This window comes from Delphinapterus leucas, chromosome 8, assembly GCF_059928025.1.
Source record: "Delphinapterus leucas isolate spDelLeu-1000000601 "Yukka" chromosome 8, BTC_Dleu_Yukka2, whole genome shotgun sequence".
In the NCBI taxonomy this organism is placed as follows: Eukaryota; Metazoa; Chordata; class Mammalia; order Artiodactyla; family Monodontidae; genus Delphinapterus; species Delphinapterus leucas.
The window spans coordinates 107,897,232-107,915,006 of NC_143136.1; the positions used below are offsets into that span (position 1 = coordinate 107,897,232).

The 17,775-nt window shown below is 48.0% G+C and overlaps 1 protein-coding gene across 1 annotated transcript in view; it reads left to right on the forward strand.

Annotated features, from left to right (window-relative positions):
- Positions 1 to 526: 526 nt before the first annotated feature.
- The window catches only part of MYO7B (myosin VIIB), a 77,980-nt gene continuing 60,731 nt past the window's right edge, over positions 527 to 17,775 (forward strand). The window contains exons 1-6 of the mRNA XM_089915928.1: positions 527 to 639; positions 5,821 to 5,986; positions 7,013 to 7,165; positions 9,065 to 9,249; positions 15,109 to 15,230; positions 16,247 to 16,389. Of these exons, the coding sequence (XP_089772054.1) occupies positions 527 to 639; positions 5,821 to 5,986; positions 7,013 to 7,165; positions 9,065 to 9,249; positions 15,109 to 15,230; positions 16,247 to 16,389 (882 nt within the window). The remainder of the gene's footprint in view (positions 640 to 5,820; positions 5,987 to 7,012; positions 7,166 to 9,064; positions 9,250 to 15,108; positions 15,231 to 16,246; positions 16,390 to 17,775) is intronic.

Below are 17,775 nucleotides of genomic sequence, written 5' to 3' on the forward strand. Positions count from 1 at the left end.
GGCAGGTCCAGGTTGAATCCCCAGCTGTGCTACTGATCAACGGGTCACCTTTCCTTTGTTGAGTCCCATGAGTGAAATGGGGGATGTCTGTGTTTTGGGGGTGTCCGTGAGGTTTATTTATTTATTTTTGGCTGCATTGGGTCTTTGTTGCTGTGTGCGGGCTTTCTCTAGTTGCGGCGAGCGGGGGCTACTCTTCGTTGCGGTGCGCGGCTTCTCATCGTGGTGGCTTCTCTTGTTGCGGAGCACGGGCTCTAGGCGCACGGGCTTCAGTAGCTGTGGCTCGAAGGCTCTAGAGCACAGGCTCAGTAGTTGTGACGCAGGGGCTCAGTTGCTCCGCGGCATGTGGGATCTTCCCGGACCAGGGCTGGAACCCGTGTCCCCTTCATTGACAGGTGGATTCTTAACCACTGTGCCAACGGGGAAGCCCCTGTCCGTGAGCTTTAGATCAAGTATGTTGTGTCTCTAGTTCTGCTGGCTGCTTCCCTCAGCACTCCGTGTGGTGTAGGGTGATGACCGGTATTCACGGATGTCTGACCAGACACAGCTTGAGCTTCTGGACGGCAGGGATGGTGTCCTAGGGATGTTCAGAACCACCGCACTCCCAGCTGAGCCCAGTGCCAAGTGCAAAATAGACGTTCGGTAAAGATGAGATAGGATGGATGAAGCTGAGGGAGCCTCCTCTCACACTTGTGGTGGGACAACGACTCATCCGTCCATTCATTGAAGAGTCATTTCTCGGCCCCATGCCAGGGGCTCAGAGCCACGCTGATGCACACACGCGGCTCCTACCCTCCAGGGCTCCAACTCAGGGCCACGAGGACTGACATTCTGCTTTCTCTCTGCACACAGGCTGTCAGGAGTGGCTGCCTCGGGATGTCGGGCTTGAGACTGGTAAGAATGGCATCTCTTCCATCGAGGGGTTGTTCGTGGGAGTTGCCACAGGCTGAGTCAAATCACTCCCAAGGAAAGAAGAAGAGAGGCGATGAGACCCTATAAGGAGAATACCGGAGACAGGGAGTTTGGAGGAACGAGACAGATTGTATTACCTAAAGAAAATGACCTTGGCCAACCTTTGGGCTTTGGCAGGGGAGCCACACTTGCACAGTAATCCCTCACTTATATTCAGGGCTTAAAATGTCCTGACAAAACACACTACAATATATAAAATAGGTAACCAACAAGGACCTACTGTATAGCACAGGGAACTCTACTCAGTATCTTGTAGTAACCTATAATGGAAGAGAATGTAAAAAAATATATATATATGTACATATACATATATATATGTACAACTGAATCACTTTGCTATACACCTGAAACTAACACAACATGGTAAATCAACCATATTTCAATAAAAATTTTAAAAATAAAATAAAATGAAAAATAAAAGAACAGAAAAAAAATGTCTTGACAGGGTATTTCTCATTGGTTGGATCCTTCATTTATCCAAGTAAAGGCAGCACAGAGGCATCTCTAGGCCCATCTTTTCTATGGGAAGAGAAGACATGGCAGGTGGGCACACGGGATCAGGGCACAACACCCATTTCAGCCAATGTCCAGAAGAGCCAGCCCACCGCGGAAGACTGAGGATCAGGTCTCCCGGAAGTGGATTCTTCACGGCCTTGGGTCTTTGAGTTTCCTTGTAGTATCCCCAGCATTGGAAGGTGGATTCTTTACCACTGGACCACAAGGGAAGTTCCCATCATCTTTGACTGATAATCTTCTCATTTGGTAATTTGCCCGCTGTTTCAGCTGCATGCCGCAATTTTCACACTGGAATTTTATCCTTGTTGTAAGAAAGCTTTTCTAGGTCTCTGAGGTTCCGGATGTGATTCAATTAGTTCACTGAATCTAGTACGCTTCTCAGGCTGGTCTTCTGCATCCTGTGGCAGCTGTTCCTTACTGTTCTTTTTCATTTCGCTTTTAGTTTTATTAAGCTGTCTTGGGCACACAGTTTGAAGAATCAGTCCCCCACTTCCTCTTCCAGAGAGGTGACCACCTCGACCTTCCAGTCGATTCATTGATACTTCCCTCTGTGTCTCTAAAGAACGTGTGTACAGGGCTGTTTGAGTTTTTGGTTCCAGGCATCACCTATTACTGACTTCCCACTAGGTGAGAAGGGCCTTAGCTCCTTGCCCCTAACGCCCGCCCACAGCATTCATACTGTCTCTCCTTCCTCCCGAAATTGTTAAATCCTAACTTTCATTAGATCTATATACAGAGTTTACTTGTTTTATCTAAGAAAATGTTCCTCTCAAACGAAATTATGGTCACCAGGGGGAAGTGTCAGGGGCGGGGAAGGATAGTTAGGGAGTTTGGGACTGACATGTACACACTGCTATATTTAAAACAGATAGCCAACAAGGACCTACTGTAGAGCACAGGGAACTCTGCTCCATATTATATAACAACCTAAATGGGAAAAGAATTTGAAAAAGAAGAGATACATGTATATACGTAACTGAATCACTTTGCTGTACATCTGAAACTAACACCACATTATTTTTTTGTTGTTGTTTTTGTTTTTATTTTTGTCTGCGTCGGGTCTTAGTTGCGGCACGCAGGGTCTTCGTTGAGGCACACGGGATCTTTCTTTGTAGCACGTGGGCTCTTCGTTGTGGTGTGTGGGCTTCGCTCTAGTTGTGGCCTGTGGGTTTTCTCTTCTCTAGTTGTGGTGCACAGTCCCCAGGGTGCGTGGGCTCTGCAGTTGTGGCTCATGGGTTCCAGAGCACACGGGCTCTGTAGTTTGTGGCATGTGCACTCTAGTTGAGGCACTAGAGCTCAGTAGTTGTGGCATACGGGGTTAGTTGCCCCACGGCATGTGGGATCTTAGTTCCCTGACCAAGGATCGAACCCACGTCCCCTGCATTGGAAGGTGAATTCTTCACCACTGTACCACCAGGGAAGTCCCTAACACAACATTGTTAATCAGCTATACTCCAATATAAAATAAAAAGTTTAAGAAAAGAAAGAAAGGAAATGTTCCTCTGAACTGAGCCCTGCAATGTATTGTAAGTGCTGTGCTTCCCTTTGCTAGACTTTGTAATTGTCCTTCTGCCCTATCTGCTTTGTTTTCTCTGTACTTATGACGACATAACCTCCCCCCGCCCCCCGCCACCCTGCTTTCTCCCAGATATGTCAATGTCCTTTCAAAGTGATTCATCTGGGAGTTCAATCAGTTTCATCCTCAGGAAGAAGTTTCTCCCAGCGTTGCTGAGGCCATATCTAAACCGGCATCTTCTACTTCTGAGGCACACATCTCAGAATTGTCCTGGGGTCTCCTTCACAACCACCCTGAAGATTTCTTTCACCTCTCATTTGCACTGAATCCCTTTTCTTAGACCCAAGGTTCTTCTCTCTCTTGGTTTACTCCCTTGTTTTGATCAAGCACAACCTGTAATAGCTTCCTGAGAAAGGATACATATGAAGTATTTTTAACAACTTGCATGTCTGAAAATATGTTTATTCACATTTGAATGTCAGCTGGGCATAGGATTCCATACTAGATGTAATTTTCCCTGAGAACTGTGAAGACATGTACTCCTTCTGGTTTCCAGCCTTGCTATGGAGAAGGTGGACAATATTTTAATTCTTGAGCCTTTGTATAAAACTTATTTTTCTCTCTGAAAGCTTTTATGATCTTTTCTTTGTCCCAAGTATTTTGAAATTTCTTGATGTGTGTGTTGGTGTGGACCTATTTTCATTCTTTGCACTGTTGACTGAAGTTTGTCCCCAATCGTTTTTTTCCAAAAGGCTTATGGGAAAATATTGTATCTTCAAAAATGTTTGTTATCTTTATACTGGAAAGACAATTTGGCTGGGTAAAAAAATTATTGGATTTTTTTTCTGTTTTTTTTTTATTGTGGTAAAAATATAACGTTCAATTTACCATCTTAACCATTTTTAAGTGTACATTTCAGTATTGTTACGTATATTCACGTTGTTGTGCAACAGAAAACATTTTCATCTTGCACACTTGAAACTCTATACTCATTAAACACTATTTTCCTTCCGTCCTCCAGCCCCTGACAACCACCTTTCTACTTTCTGTTTCTATGATTTTGACTACTTCAGATACTTTCCATGAGTGGAATCATACAGCATGCGTCCTTCTGTGACTGGCTTCTCTTGCTCAGCATAATGTCCTTGAGGTCCATCCACACTGTAGCACATGACAGGATTTCCTTCTTTTTTAAGGCTGCATAATATTCCATGGTGTGTAGTATTCATTGTGCTATGTCATTTTATATAAGGCACTTGAGCATCCATGGATTTTGGTATCTGCAGGGGTTCCTGGAATCCATCCCCCAAGTACTTTTAGGGATGACTGCATATACTACATTTTTGTTTATTTGTTCATCTGCCAATGGACAATTGGGTTGCTTTTACTGCTTGGCTATTTTGAATAACGCTGCAATGAACATGGGAATGCAAATATGTCTTTGATATCCTGCTTTGAATTTCTTTGGATATTTACCCAGAAGTGGGATTGCTGGATCATATGGTAATTCTATTTTTAATTTATTGAGGAACCTTCATACTGTTTTCTCCAGTGGCTGCACCATTTTACATTCCCACCAACAGTGTACAAGGGTTCCAATTTCTCTACATCCTCAATAACACTTGTTGTTTTCTGTACTTTTTTATAATGGCCATCCTAACAGCTGTATTGCTCTCTTCCTGAGATCTTTGTAGGAGATGTTTGGCCCTCGTATATGATTTGAATTGGTCCTGAATTATCTCCTTATAAGTGAACTTGTCTTTTTGTCTGCCTACCCCTCAAAAAATTATTTCTTAATTTTTTAGTCCAATACCTTTATGTCCTAGAGTTGATTTTTCTTTGTCATTATTTCAAAGAAATAATGGTGTGTCTTCAATCCATAGATTCAAGGCTTCATTAATTTCTTGAAAGTTGTCTTGAATTTTATATTTAAGTAATTTTTCTGGTTTTTTCCCCGATTTTCTTCTTTGTGCACTTCAATTACTAGTATTTTTGTCTGCCTTCCATATCTATCCTTTTTTCCTAATCCTAATTTTGAAAATTTCTCTGCCACTGCTCACTTTTCTCCTCCTGTCTTCTATGATCTTTACTACGATTTTAGCAAGTGCTTATTCCCCTGTTGTTGCTTCCAGTTTTGCTTTCATCTCTGGCCCATGTTTACTTCTTTTCCTCCCTTTCTTTCTTGAGCTCTGCCAATTCACGTCCCATCCTTTTCCGTTGTCTCGGCGTCTAATTTCTGAGCTCTCGTGCCTCAGCTCCACACCTCAATAAGTTTTTTGGAATCATGGTGAGATACTTGGTCACAACTTTCCACTGCTCTGTGGCAGTTTGTTTTCCCCTGGTGAGTGTTATTCACCTGCTCATTTCCTCCTTTTGAATTTCAGTATATTTGCACGTGGATCTCTGCTTGTTCCTTTGGGATTCCTCCTCTTTGAGCAGGGTGAGCTTTCTTGGATTAGAAAGAGGTTCATGTGGGCCAATGCCCTGTTGCAGGCCAGGCACAAGCCTAGTGAGATTTTAGTCTTTGTCTTTCCCCAGCCAATGGGTTTGGGTGCTACAGGGCTATTCGCAGGCCAAAAACTCTCTTTTTGCACCTCACAGAGAGATACTTTCCTGCAAAAAGCTAGGCCAGGGAAGCTTCCCCTGCCACCTCCCATTAACTTCCTGGCAAGAGTGAGAAAGGGCCGGGAGCAGGGTAGGAGAGAGGGAAGAAGAAAAAGAAAAAGGAGGAGGAGGGGAAGGGGGAGGGAGCATGCCTCAGCCACTGTGGGATCTCTTGGTTGGAAGGGACACCCCCCGGGGAGGTAAGGCTTGAGCAGGAAGGGGAAGGTGGGTCAAGCATCTGACCACCGACTCCTCTCTGCTCTCCAGGGTGACCACGTGTGGCTGAGCTTCACCCCTGCTGACAAGACCAGCGTGCCCATCGGGGGCATCGTCAAAGAGACAAAGCCTGGCAAGATCTTGGTTGAAGATGATGAATACAAAGTCAGTATGGCCTCGCTCTCCTGAGGGGCTCAGCCTTCTCAGCCCCATCCCCCCACCCCTCCTGGGCCCCGAGCCCCCTCCCTTCTCTGGTGCTGCCCCCAGCACCAGGGATTTGAGAGCCCAAGTCAAGGGCCCATGTGGCAGGACAGACTACAGGGAAGTCCCGTCGTGGCGAACGTTGTGTGTCTGTCTTGGGAACTGCTTCTATAGTGAAGAAGCAGGGAGTGTGTTGGCAGATGGAAAATTAGGACAATTAGGGGAGCAGGAAAGCGTGAAGTGGGAAACGGGCGGTGACAGAGAGAGGGGGAGGGCAGGAAGATTGTTTGCAAAGTAAAGGAAGCTGAGCAGGAAGGACAGGAGGAGGGAGGGAAAGGTGAGAAGGATGCCTGGAGGGGAGGCCCTGGAATGTGAGAAGATGGAGGAAGCCCAGCTCACGCTGAGCAAAACAGCCCAGAAGAGAGAGTAGGAAGCTCAGGGTGACCTGCTGGGAAGCGAGCTCCGTCACCTGGGGGGCTGCAGAGCAGCAGGGGAGCGACAGTGGAGAAGGGCATACAGAGTGAGGGGTCCAGCTGGTCATTTAAGTCCTCCTTGGGCACCCCTCTTTGCTGAGGTGCTTCAAAGTAAAGCATGTGGAGACTTGGCCTCCAAGGAGAAAATTCTAGACTGTGACCTGTGAGCCCCACAGATTGGAAGCCAGTCAAATGTTAACAATAATACCTTCTATTTGCAAAATGATGTCATGCCATTTAAAGAACACTTTTACTTGCACACTTTTATTCCAACCATCTGTGAGGCTCCCCAGCTGCAAACGGCCCCTGATCCCAATCACTGACCCTCAGTGCACACTGACCCTCGGCCCTAGACGTGTGCTGACTCCAGCCTCGGACTGAGCCGATCCCTTGACCTTCACCACAGACCAAAGCTGGCCAGGTGCCGGCCACTAGATCGTCTGATCCACTGAGGACATGGGGGACAGGTTGGCCCAGGACAACCCCCGCTCAGGAAAGCCTGTGCCCTTTGTTCCAGGAACACTGGATCCGAGCAGAGGACCTTGGCACCCTCAGCCCCATGCACCCCAACTCTGCTCAGGGCGTGGATGACATGATCCTCCTGGGGGACCTGAACGAGGCGGGCATGGTGCACAACCTCCTGATCCGCTACCGGCAGGACAAGATCTACGTGAGTCCCTCCTGGCCACATGGGGCCCCCTGGTGCGCTGGGGCCACACGTGCTGACTTGGCTGGGGAAGCAAACTATGCCCCGGGCACACCTGGCTCAGTCCCTACTCCCCACGCCCTCATAGTATGAGGATGCTCATCGATCTCTGCTCCCCAGTCTGAAAGAAGCAGGGGGATAAAGCCTTCGAGTGTACAGAAAGCTGACATGCAGCATGCCAGCTCAGTACCTGGCACATAGGAGGCACTCAATTACTGCTGCCTCTTCGCTCCTCTGTGGCTGAGCAGAAGGCCTGCTCTGATGGCCGAGTGGACTGAAGGCCATGGGGCGTGGTCTTCTGCCTGGTTCCTTCCTAGGTATGTAGCAGACACAGGGTCACCAGGCAGAAGACCTCTGCCCTCCTATGAAGTAAGTTGCGTGATGACCAGGAGGGCCGCGTAGGTAACTGCGGGTTCTTCTCCCAAAGCCTAGCGGTGGATGGGAGGGTCTCATCCCTGTTCTAATGCAGACCTCCCAGGGGAGGTGGTATTCCAACACTGACACCAGCCCTGCCGTGAGTGGGTGTGACCCGGGGAAGTCACCACCTGCCTGGGCTTCTCAGAGGGAGGTGGCTCATTGACCTCTGACCAGCCCTGATGCTGGGATGCTCAGAGGAGTGGGAGAGTGAGCAGGGGCCCCCGAATAGAGGGCTGGGCTGGGAGAGGAGAAGGAGGAGACCCTCGGGAAGGAGATGGGGATGGGGCACTCTGAGTCCACTTTGGATGAGTGAGCCTCAGCTGCTGGGACCAAAAACAACAATTATCCAAGTTGAACTGCAGCTTATCTTTTCCAAAGAGCTTATGCTTGCATTCTTTTATCTGGTGGTTGTCATAGTCCTGAGCCAGAGAGATTATCCTCTCCCTTCCTAAAATGAAAACGAAGACACGACTTCATGACAAGTCATGAAAACATGACTGTTGAGGTGGCCATCCCCGTCCCAACCCAGAGGGGCAGGCAGGCCCAGTGGAGGCTCCAGATGAGTGGGAGGGTCCAGGAGGGGTCCGTGAGGGCTACTGTGGTGGCCCAGCCTCACGGAGGCCCCTGTGAAAGGCAGGTGAAGACTTGCTTCGTACATTCACTCCATTTTTTTTTTTTTTGGCTGCGCTGGGTCTTCGTTGCTGCACGTGGGCTTTCTCTACCTGCAGCGAGCCGGGGCTACTCTTCATTGCGGTGCGCAGGCTTCTCATTGCGGTGGCTTCTCTTGTTGCAGAGCACGGACTCTAGGCGCACGGGCTTCAAGAGTTGCAGCATGCTGGGCTCAGTAGTTGTGGTACACGGGCTTACTTGCTCCGTGGCATGTGGGATCTTCCCAGACCAGGGATCGAACCCGTGTCCCCTGCATTGGCAGGCAGATTCTTAACCACTGCTTTTTTTTTGCGGTACGCAGGCCTCTCACTGTTGTGGCCTCTCCCGTTGCGGAGCACAGGCTCCGGACGCGCAGGCTCAGTGGCCATGGCTCACGGGCCCAGCCGCTCTGCGGCATGTGGGATCCTCCCGGACCGGGGCACGAACCCGTGTCCCCTGCATCGGCAGGTGGACTCTCAACCACTGTGCCACCAGGGAAGCCCCATTCAGTCCATTTTTATCAAGCCTCTTCTGAATACCAGACAGAGCGCCAAACATGAAACACGACCACCTCATTTAACGTCCCTGTGAATGCACCCCTGCCTGGGAGCTGTCTTTCCTGGTGAAGGATCTGAGCTGCTGAGGGTCTCGTCTCTCGGTCCAGAATCAGACCCCGCCTCCCCGCCACAGTCAGCCAGCCCTGGTGGCCCTCGGGGGGTGGCATCCAAGGCCAAGATCAGGGCCAGGCAGCGCTGATCCTCAGAGTAGGGGTCACTAACCACCTTCTCCCTTCCCCAGACGTACACAGGCTCCATCCTTGTGGCCGTGAACCCGTACCAGGTGCTGCCCCTCTACACCGTGGAGCAGGTGCAGCTGTACTACAAGCGCCACGTGGGCGAGCTGCCACCGCACATCTTTGCCATCGCAAACAACTGCTACTTCAACATGAAGCAGCACAAGATGGACCAGTGCTGCATTATCAGGTGAGGTCCTGGGCGGGCGGGTGGGCCAGACACTGCCTCTGAGCATCTCATAAAGGAGGGCGCATCTCCTCTCCCAAAACCTCTCCAGAGTAGTGTGTGACTTAGGGGCTCCCGTTCAACTGCAAACACCCCCCTTCATGGCCACGAGCTCCCCTGCGTCTGGCCCCTGTGGCCCCTCCACCCTGAAAAGTCCTTCTGAGGCTGCCTTCCGTCAGAACCTGCCCTTCCACTGTATCATCAGGGCCTGCACCGCCCCAGCCTTCTGTGAATATTTCCTGAGACAAGGAAGGAAGGGTGGGGATGGGTTGGTTTACAAATGGGACCCAAGATAGGCACTTGGGGTGCAAGGATCCAACAGGTGAGGCCCCTCAAAAACCACCTCAGGGAGACTTCCCTGGCAGTCCAGTGGTTAGGACTTCGCCTTCCAATGCAGGGGACATGGGTTCGATCCCTGGTTTGGAAGCTAAGATCCCACATGCCTCAGGGCCAAAAAACCGAAACATTACACAGAAGCAATATTGTAGAAAGTTCAATAAGGACTTTAAAAATGGTTCACATAAAAAAATCTTAAAAAAAAAAAACCTCAGGGCAAGTCTCAGGGAGGACAGATCTCAGGTACTTGGGCCCAGAAGGGATGTGTCCCTCTCCAGTCCAGGTGATGCTGCTGCTTCAGAGACTCGGGCCTGGCCTGGCTTCTCTGCCTTCTGCCCTCCTGGTACCCATGGAAGGGAGGCAGAGCGGGAAAGAAAGCGGGGAGAGGGAATTTGGCTCCAGGACACCTTGCTTAGTTCTCTAGTAGAGTCATCCATTCACTCAGTCACTCATTCATTTGTTCATTCATCCACTCATCCATCCATTCACCCATTCATTCACTCATTCATTCATTCATTCGAGGTTCTTTTGTGCTCCAATTCTGTCTCCTGTCCTGTCCTAACATGAGGAGACAGCAGCAAAGGAAAGGGACTAAAATCCCTGCCTTGTGGACCTTACATTCTAGAAGAGGAGACAGGCAACAGACAAGCAAATTGTTTCAGTGGGTAATAAGAACTTTGAAGGAAAACACTGCAGGGAAAGAGGAGAAAGAGTGATGGGGCCGCTGCTTTAGGTAAAAGGGCAGATCGGGCTGGCCTCTCTGAGGAGGGGACCTTGGAACAGAGACTGGAACGAAGTCCTACAGCTTAGGTTATCATGTTTCACGTTGTCAGCAACTCTCTGTAGTAGATACTCCTATTCCTGTTTTACTGCTGGGGAAACCTCCCACCGGTTGACATTCTTTCCTAGAGACACACAGCTGTTAAACAGGGAATTTAAACCCAGGGCTCTGGGAAAAGAAGACAGAGCGATGTCTTGCCAGGAAGCCTCACCGCCAGGACAGCAGTGCCTGTAGAAAAGCACAGAGCACCCGGGTGGCTGTTTGCATGAGCATCACTTGAGTCAAACTGCCTCCCCGGGGCGCGAGAGAGGCACCTGAGCCCTCTTCCTTCGGAGTCATCTCTACATGCGGGGGTGTTCTCCTGACTGGCTCCCCTGGCATAGTGATCAGGGATATGTGGATCAAAACTTTTTTAAAAAATTAATATTTTCAGAGGAAACCGTATTTGTCTGAGGTTTGCTTCAAAACAGTACAGGAAGGGAAACAAAACTGGTCAGGAGTTTCATTTCATATCCGTGACTCATTTATTTTGTGACTGGAAGTTTGTACCTCTTAATCTCTCTCACCTATGTCTTTCCTCCCCCCACCCCTGACCCTCAGGCAACCACCTGCTTGTCCTCTGTATCTACAACTTTGTTGATGTTTTGTTCTGTTTGTTCATTTGTTGTGTTTTTTAGATTCCACCGGAAATCAAACAGTATTTGTCTTTCTCTGTCTGACTTATTTCACTTAGCATAATACCGTCTAGGTCCATTCATGTTGTAGCAAATGGCAAGATTTCATTCTTTTTTATGGCTGAGTAATATTCCATTGTATATATATCATTTAGTCCCTTTACATTTAAAGTAATTGTTAATAGGTATGTCCTTATTGTCATTTTGCTAATTGTCTTCGGGTTGTTTTGTAGTTCTTTTTGTTCCTTTCTTCTTCTTTTGTTCTCTTCCCTTGTGATTTGAGGACAATCTTTAGTGTTATGTTTGGATTCCTTTATTTTTCTCTGTGTGTATCTATTATAGATTTTTGGTTTGTGGTTTCTGTGAGGTTTATATATTGCCATGTAGATATGTCTGTCATATATCATACATATAATCATGTATATAATCATACGTATACATGATATATAATACATAATCATACATCTATACATACATATATATACATGATTATTTTAAGTTGCTGATCTCATAAGCTAAAACATATTTTAATAACACTGCATTTTTACTCCCCCCACCCAGTTACTATTTTCCACATCATATTTTATATCCTTTTGCTTTGTATATCCCTTGACTACTTATTGTGGATTTAACTCCTTTTGTCTTTTAACCCTCCTACTAGCTTTGTATGTGGTTGACTTACTATCTTTACTGTATATTTACCTTTACCTATGAGCTTTTTTTCCTGTCATAATTTTCATGTTTCTAGTAGTGGCCTTTTCTTTTTTGCTTAGAGAACTCCCTTTAACATTTCTTGTAAAGCTGGTGTGGTGCTGCAGAATTCCTTTAGCTTTTGCTTGTCTGTAAAGCTTTTGATCTCTCCATCAGATCTGAATGAGAGCCTTGCTGGGTAGACTATTCTTGGTTGTATGTTTTCCCTTTCCTCACTTCAAATATATTGTACCACCTGCTCTGGCCTGAAGAGTTTCTGCTGGAAAGTCAGCTGATAGCCTTATGGGAGTTCCCTTGTATGTTACTTGTTGCTTTGCCCTTGCTGCTTTTAGTATCTTCTCATCCTGTTATCATTTTAATGACAATGTGTCTTGGTGTGGCCCTCACTGGTTGATCCTGCTTGGGTCTCTCAGTGCTTCTTGGACCAGGATGTGTGTTTCCTTTCCCAGATTAGGGAGATTTTCAGCTATTATGCCTTCAAATATGTTTTCTGCCCCTTTCTCTCTTCCCCTTCTGGGACCCTTGTAATGTGAACGTTAATATGCTTGATGTTTTCCCAGATTAAACTGCCCTCATTTCTTTTCATTCTTTTTCCTGTTGAGCATCAGTGATTTCCACTACTCTGTCTTCCAGCTTCCTGATCCATGTCTCTGTATCATCTGATCTACTGCTGTTCCTTCTAGTGTATCTAGCTGATGGGTGGGGCCAGTTCCCGCCATGGCTAGCTGCAGGGTCTGGGGTGTCCCAAACCTGGCTTTGGCCTGTTGGTGAGGGGGGCTGGATCTCAGGGTGTCCTGGGGCTATCGCTGGCTCACTGTGGACAGAACTGGGTTCCCAAGGTGTCTCAGAGTTGGTGTCAACCTGCTGGTAGGCAGGGCCCGGGGATTTCCAAGGTTGGTGTTGGCCTGTTGGTGAGTGTGGGCTGGTCCCAGGGGTTCATGAGGCTAGTGCCGGCTCACTGGTGGGTGAGGCTGGGTTCCAGGTCCTCTGGTGGACAGAGCCAGGTCCTAGGGCAGCTGTCTGGGGGGTCTTAAGGCAGCCTCCTGCTGGTGGGTGGGGCTGTGTCCCCACCTAGCAGTTGCTTGGCCTGAGATGTGCCAGCACTGGCAGCAACAGACTATTGACGTCTTGGCACTAAAGAGCTAGAGGGAGGATTCCACAATGGCACCCCCCCAGCCCCAGTGTCCACTTGCTCAACAAGCTCCCCAAATGGCTGCCACCAGTGTCCGTGTCCCCAGGGGGAGCTGCAGTTGCCCCTTGCCTTCAGGAGACTCTCCAAGATCAGCAGGTCTGACCCAGCCTCCTTTCAAATCACTGCTTCTGCCCCAGGCAAGCAGTGTGAGGTTTTGTGTGCGCCCTTTAGGAGTGGAGTCTCTATCCCCCACAGCTCTCTGGCTCTTCTTAAAGTAGGTCCCATGGGCCTTCAAAGGCAAACATTGTGAGGGTCTGTCTTCCTGGTTCAGGAGCCCAGTGCGGGGCTCAGACCCCTCTCTCCTTGGGGAGAACCTCTATAATTGTAATTATTCTTCCACTCGCGGGTCACCTGCCCGGGGGTATGGGTCTTGACTATACTGCATCTCTGCGCCTCCTACCATCTCATTGTGGTTCCTTCTTTGTTGTTGTTGGTTTAGTTGTTTTTTTGTTTTTGAGTTGATATAATTGAACTGTGAACTAAATGTATTTTATTCTTTAAACATAATGCCATTTAACATTTAGTCCCAAGACAATTAAGCAAATATTTTTGTTTGTTTTGTTTTGTTGTTGTTGTTGTCTTGGGGTTTTTGTCTTTTTAATTTTATTAGAGTAGAGTTGATTTACAGTGTTGTGTTAGGTTCAGGTGTACAGCACAGTGACTCAGTTATACGTACACATGTATCCGTTCTTTTTCAGATTCTTTTCTCATGTAGGTTATCACAGAATATTGAGTAGAGTTCCCTGTGCTGTGATTCCTTCTTTATGTATTTAGTTAAAGAATTTCTTTTCCTCTAGTCGTCCAGTTTTTGTCATCAATAATTTCTCTGTAAATAGTTGTAATTTGGGGGGACTTCCCTGGTGGTCCAGTGGTAAAGAATCCACCTTACAATGCAGGGGACGTGGGTTCGATCCCTGGTCAGGGAACTAAGATCCCACATGCCGCGGAGCAACTAAGCCCGCACACCACAACTACTGAGCTCACGCGCCTCAACTAGAGAGCCTGTGTGCCACAAACTACAGAGCCCACGCGCCCTGGAGCTCAAGCACCACAACTAGAGAGAGAAAATCTGCCCACCACAACTAGAGAGAAGCCCGTGAGCCACAAAGAAAGATCCCGCATGCCTCAGTGAAGATCCTGTGTGCTGCAGCTAAGACCCGACACAGCCAAAAATAAAATAAATAAATAATGAATAAATCTTTTAAACAAATAAACAGTTGTAATTTTGGGGGGCTCATGGCAGGAGGCAAGCTCAGGGTCCTCAAGGTCCTTCTCTAGCACCATCTTGGCCACTGCACTGCCCTAAAATATGAAAAAAACTGGTTTTCATATTTTACCATTATGAAATTAATATATACTCACTATGAAAATGTTAGAAAATTTCAGAAAAATATTCTCAGCAAAAATATTGCTAGACATTTTTGGAAGAAAAAGCTTCCTCTACCCACTTGGTTAAAATTTGACTGAATACTGCCTACATTTACCACTTCACTTAATTAGTAAGCATTGCTCGTGTGACTGCAGGCTCTGTGCAGACCTGGATTAAGTGGCTGTACAACGTTCTCTGACTGGATGGACTGTAACTAATTTCCCCCATTTTTGTTGCTTCCCATGTAATTTCAATGATAAATAAATAAATAACACTTCAATGAGCAGGAAGCTTTGTGGAGAAGGCTTTTTCTGATTTTAGGAGTCTTTCCTTAGACTAATGGCGGAATAATTCTGAAGCATTTTGATACCTAGGCCAGACTGCTTTCCCAAAAGGCTCATGCAGTTCCCCCTCTGGCCAGCATGACCTCACCGCTCACAGAGAGAACATTATTATCAGGGCATTGCATCACCTGGTCTTATTCATTCATGGAGTTACTGAACACTGTGCCAGTGACCCTGGAATGAACCACATACAACCATACCTGCATAGTCGAGCAGGAAAGATGAACACACTAATAAACTAACACAAAGTAGGCAGGGGACGTCAGGGAGAACGCAGTGGGATTTCTGCACAGGGAGAGAGCATCCTTGTTCAGACCGGCCCAGAAAGCGGGCATGTGATGGGTCTGCAGGAGAGTTGACAGGTGTTGAAAACTCGTTGTTCTACTGACTGACGTTCCTGCATGCCCTCTTTGCAGTGGCGAGTCTGGAGCAGGGAAAACAGAGACCACCAAGCTCATCCTGCAGTTCCTGGCCACCATCAGCAGCCAGCATTCGTGGATTGAGCAGCAGATCCTGGAGGCCAACCCCATCCTGGAAGGTATGCAGTCACCCACGGGACCAGCCTCCTTTCCAGGACCTGTGGGCTGGCACCTTCCTGCCAGGGGGTGCCTGTGGGGGAGGGCAGGATAAGCCATACTCTTCTAGTGACTTCTCAGGATTTAAAAAGGGCTCCAAGGGACTTCCCTGGCGGTCCAGTGGTTAGGACTCTGCGCTCGTACTGCAGGGGATGCGGGTTCGATCCCTGGTCAGGGAACTAAGATCCCACGTGTCGCGCAATGCAGCCAAAAACTAAAAAATAAAATACAAAGGGCTCTAAGATGAAATCAATTTGCAAAATGCTGGGAATGGATTATTGATACAGGGAAGGATCCCAAATGCATTCTACTGATAAGAGTAGACAGATCCTCTGTTCTTTTCACTTATGCGTGCAGGTGAGGATGTGTGTGCAAAGGATCTCTCTTAATGCAGTCACATCATAAAACCTTGCAGAAACAGCTCTATGGAATGCACTTTGGATCGTGCTGCAGCCCAAATGCCATCTGGTCTAAGCTCCTTATCTGCGCTCTGACCCGTGCCAGCTCTTGCCACTCTCTCTGCGAGCTTGCCCTCTCTAACCCAGCCTCCACCCTACAGCCTGAGCAATCTTTCTAAAATGTAAATCCGCCTCCACACTCCCTCAGGAGGTTTCCTCCTTCCCCCGTCACCTGTGGGACTAATGCCAAACTTCTTAGCTTGGCATTCAAGGCTCTGCACTACTTGGCTCCACCTGCTAACGGTTCCATCCATCTTCCACTGCTTTCCTCCTGTATCCTATGGTCCAGCCGAATTTCCCTCCCTGGAAGCACACCCCATGCTTTCTGACCTCCGAACCTTTAGCTGCACTTTGCCCTCCTCTTAGCAAACCCTTGGCTGCCACCACTGTCCAGTGTAATCCTACCCATCCTTCGAGTCTGGGCTTGGCCACCTCCTCTGAGAAGCCTTCCCAGAGGACCCCAGTAAAAGTAAATTTTCTCTTCTCTGCTCCCGTCATGGGCATCATCCGTCGGCCCTCAGCCTTCGGAAATGCCAAGACAATCCGAAACGACAACTCAAGCCGCTTTGGGAAGTACATTGACATCTACTTCAACTCCAGTGGGGTGATTGAGGGGGCGTGCATCGAGCAATTTCTCCTGGAGAAATCCCGGGTCTGCCGGCAGGTAAGGCCTCCACCTGCTGCACTGGTCCTGGGGGAATCTTCTCCCACCCCAGGATGGGAGTCAGGGGTTTGGGGAGGCTTCCAAGAGGGGTCCCTTCCATCACTCTCACCCCTCCTTTCCTCCACCCCAGACTCCCATAGGCCTTAGCTTGCTGTCATTGAACCCTGGTCCGAGATGGGCCAAGGACCCTTAGAATTGGATAATGATGGTCCTTCCCCAATATTCAAGGAAATGATTTATTCAAGGATTTTCTCTTTTGAATTTTCCATCTGTATAGCTGGCCTCATCCTTTGGTGCTTACTACTCTTCACCTCTACTATAATTAATTCTGAGGCCAGGCCAGTCCCCATCTGGGGGTGGATGTATCATCAGGTGTGCTGGGGCCCCTGGCAGGAGGACCTAGATGACACTGTTCAAAAGACCACCTGCAGGAAATGAGGTGGCATGTGGTCTGTCTCGTCAACACAGGGCCTTGTACTCGCAGGGGCCCGGTCTCTGTTTGATGCTCTGTCGTTGCCATCTTGAAATTCTTAATAACTCTTTAGCAAGAAGCCCCATGCTTTCATTTCACACTGCGCCCCACAAATCAAGTAGACAGTCCTGGGTAACAAGGAACCCAAAGTGTGGCAGCCACATCGGCTGAGTTAACACGGCTTTGTTGGGGGTAAGGTGCTCTCTCATATGATGGTATAACCCCTAACACGTGTGTGCATGAGTGCACATGTACCACACACACACGATGTTTCAGATTGGGGATATGCCACCAAAGGGACTGGCGCTGTGTGTTAGGACAGACAGACACCTGGGCAAGCTGAAGAAGGAAGCTCACCTTTAGTGACCCCCACCTGGTGCCAGGTGTTTCCCCTGCATTATCTCATTAGACCTTCACAACAACCATGAGAGACAGGTCTCTTTCTCCCCATTGTAGAGATGAAGAAACTGAGTCCAGGAAAGTTAAGTAACTTACCAAGGGTCACAGAGCTAGTAGAAGGTAGTCTCTCCGACTCCAAAGTTTGCCCTTTCCAGAAGCTTATAATTCTTCGCACGGTGGTTGGTGAATTCAGAGAATTTGTTCCTCAAAGAGGTACCCCAGAATGGACAGGAGACTTCTAAAGCAGATCAGAGACAAGTCCTGTCCATGATAAGATTAAAAAATTTTGGCATATCTATACTGTGGAATGCTGGGTCAGTTAAAAGGCTGAGGAGGTGTGTCTGTGTCAGTGTAGACAGATGGCTAAGAGACCCGTTTAGATGAAAAAAAGAGGAAGCTGTAGAACAATAAGTATGTTCTTGCCTAAAAAATAAACTTTTTATAGATATACTCTAAGTAAATACATTAGTGATGTCTACAAAGGAACACAGACCATCAAACTGTTCTGAGGAGGT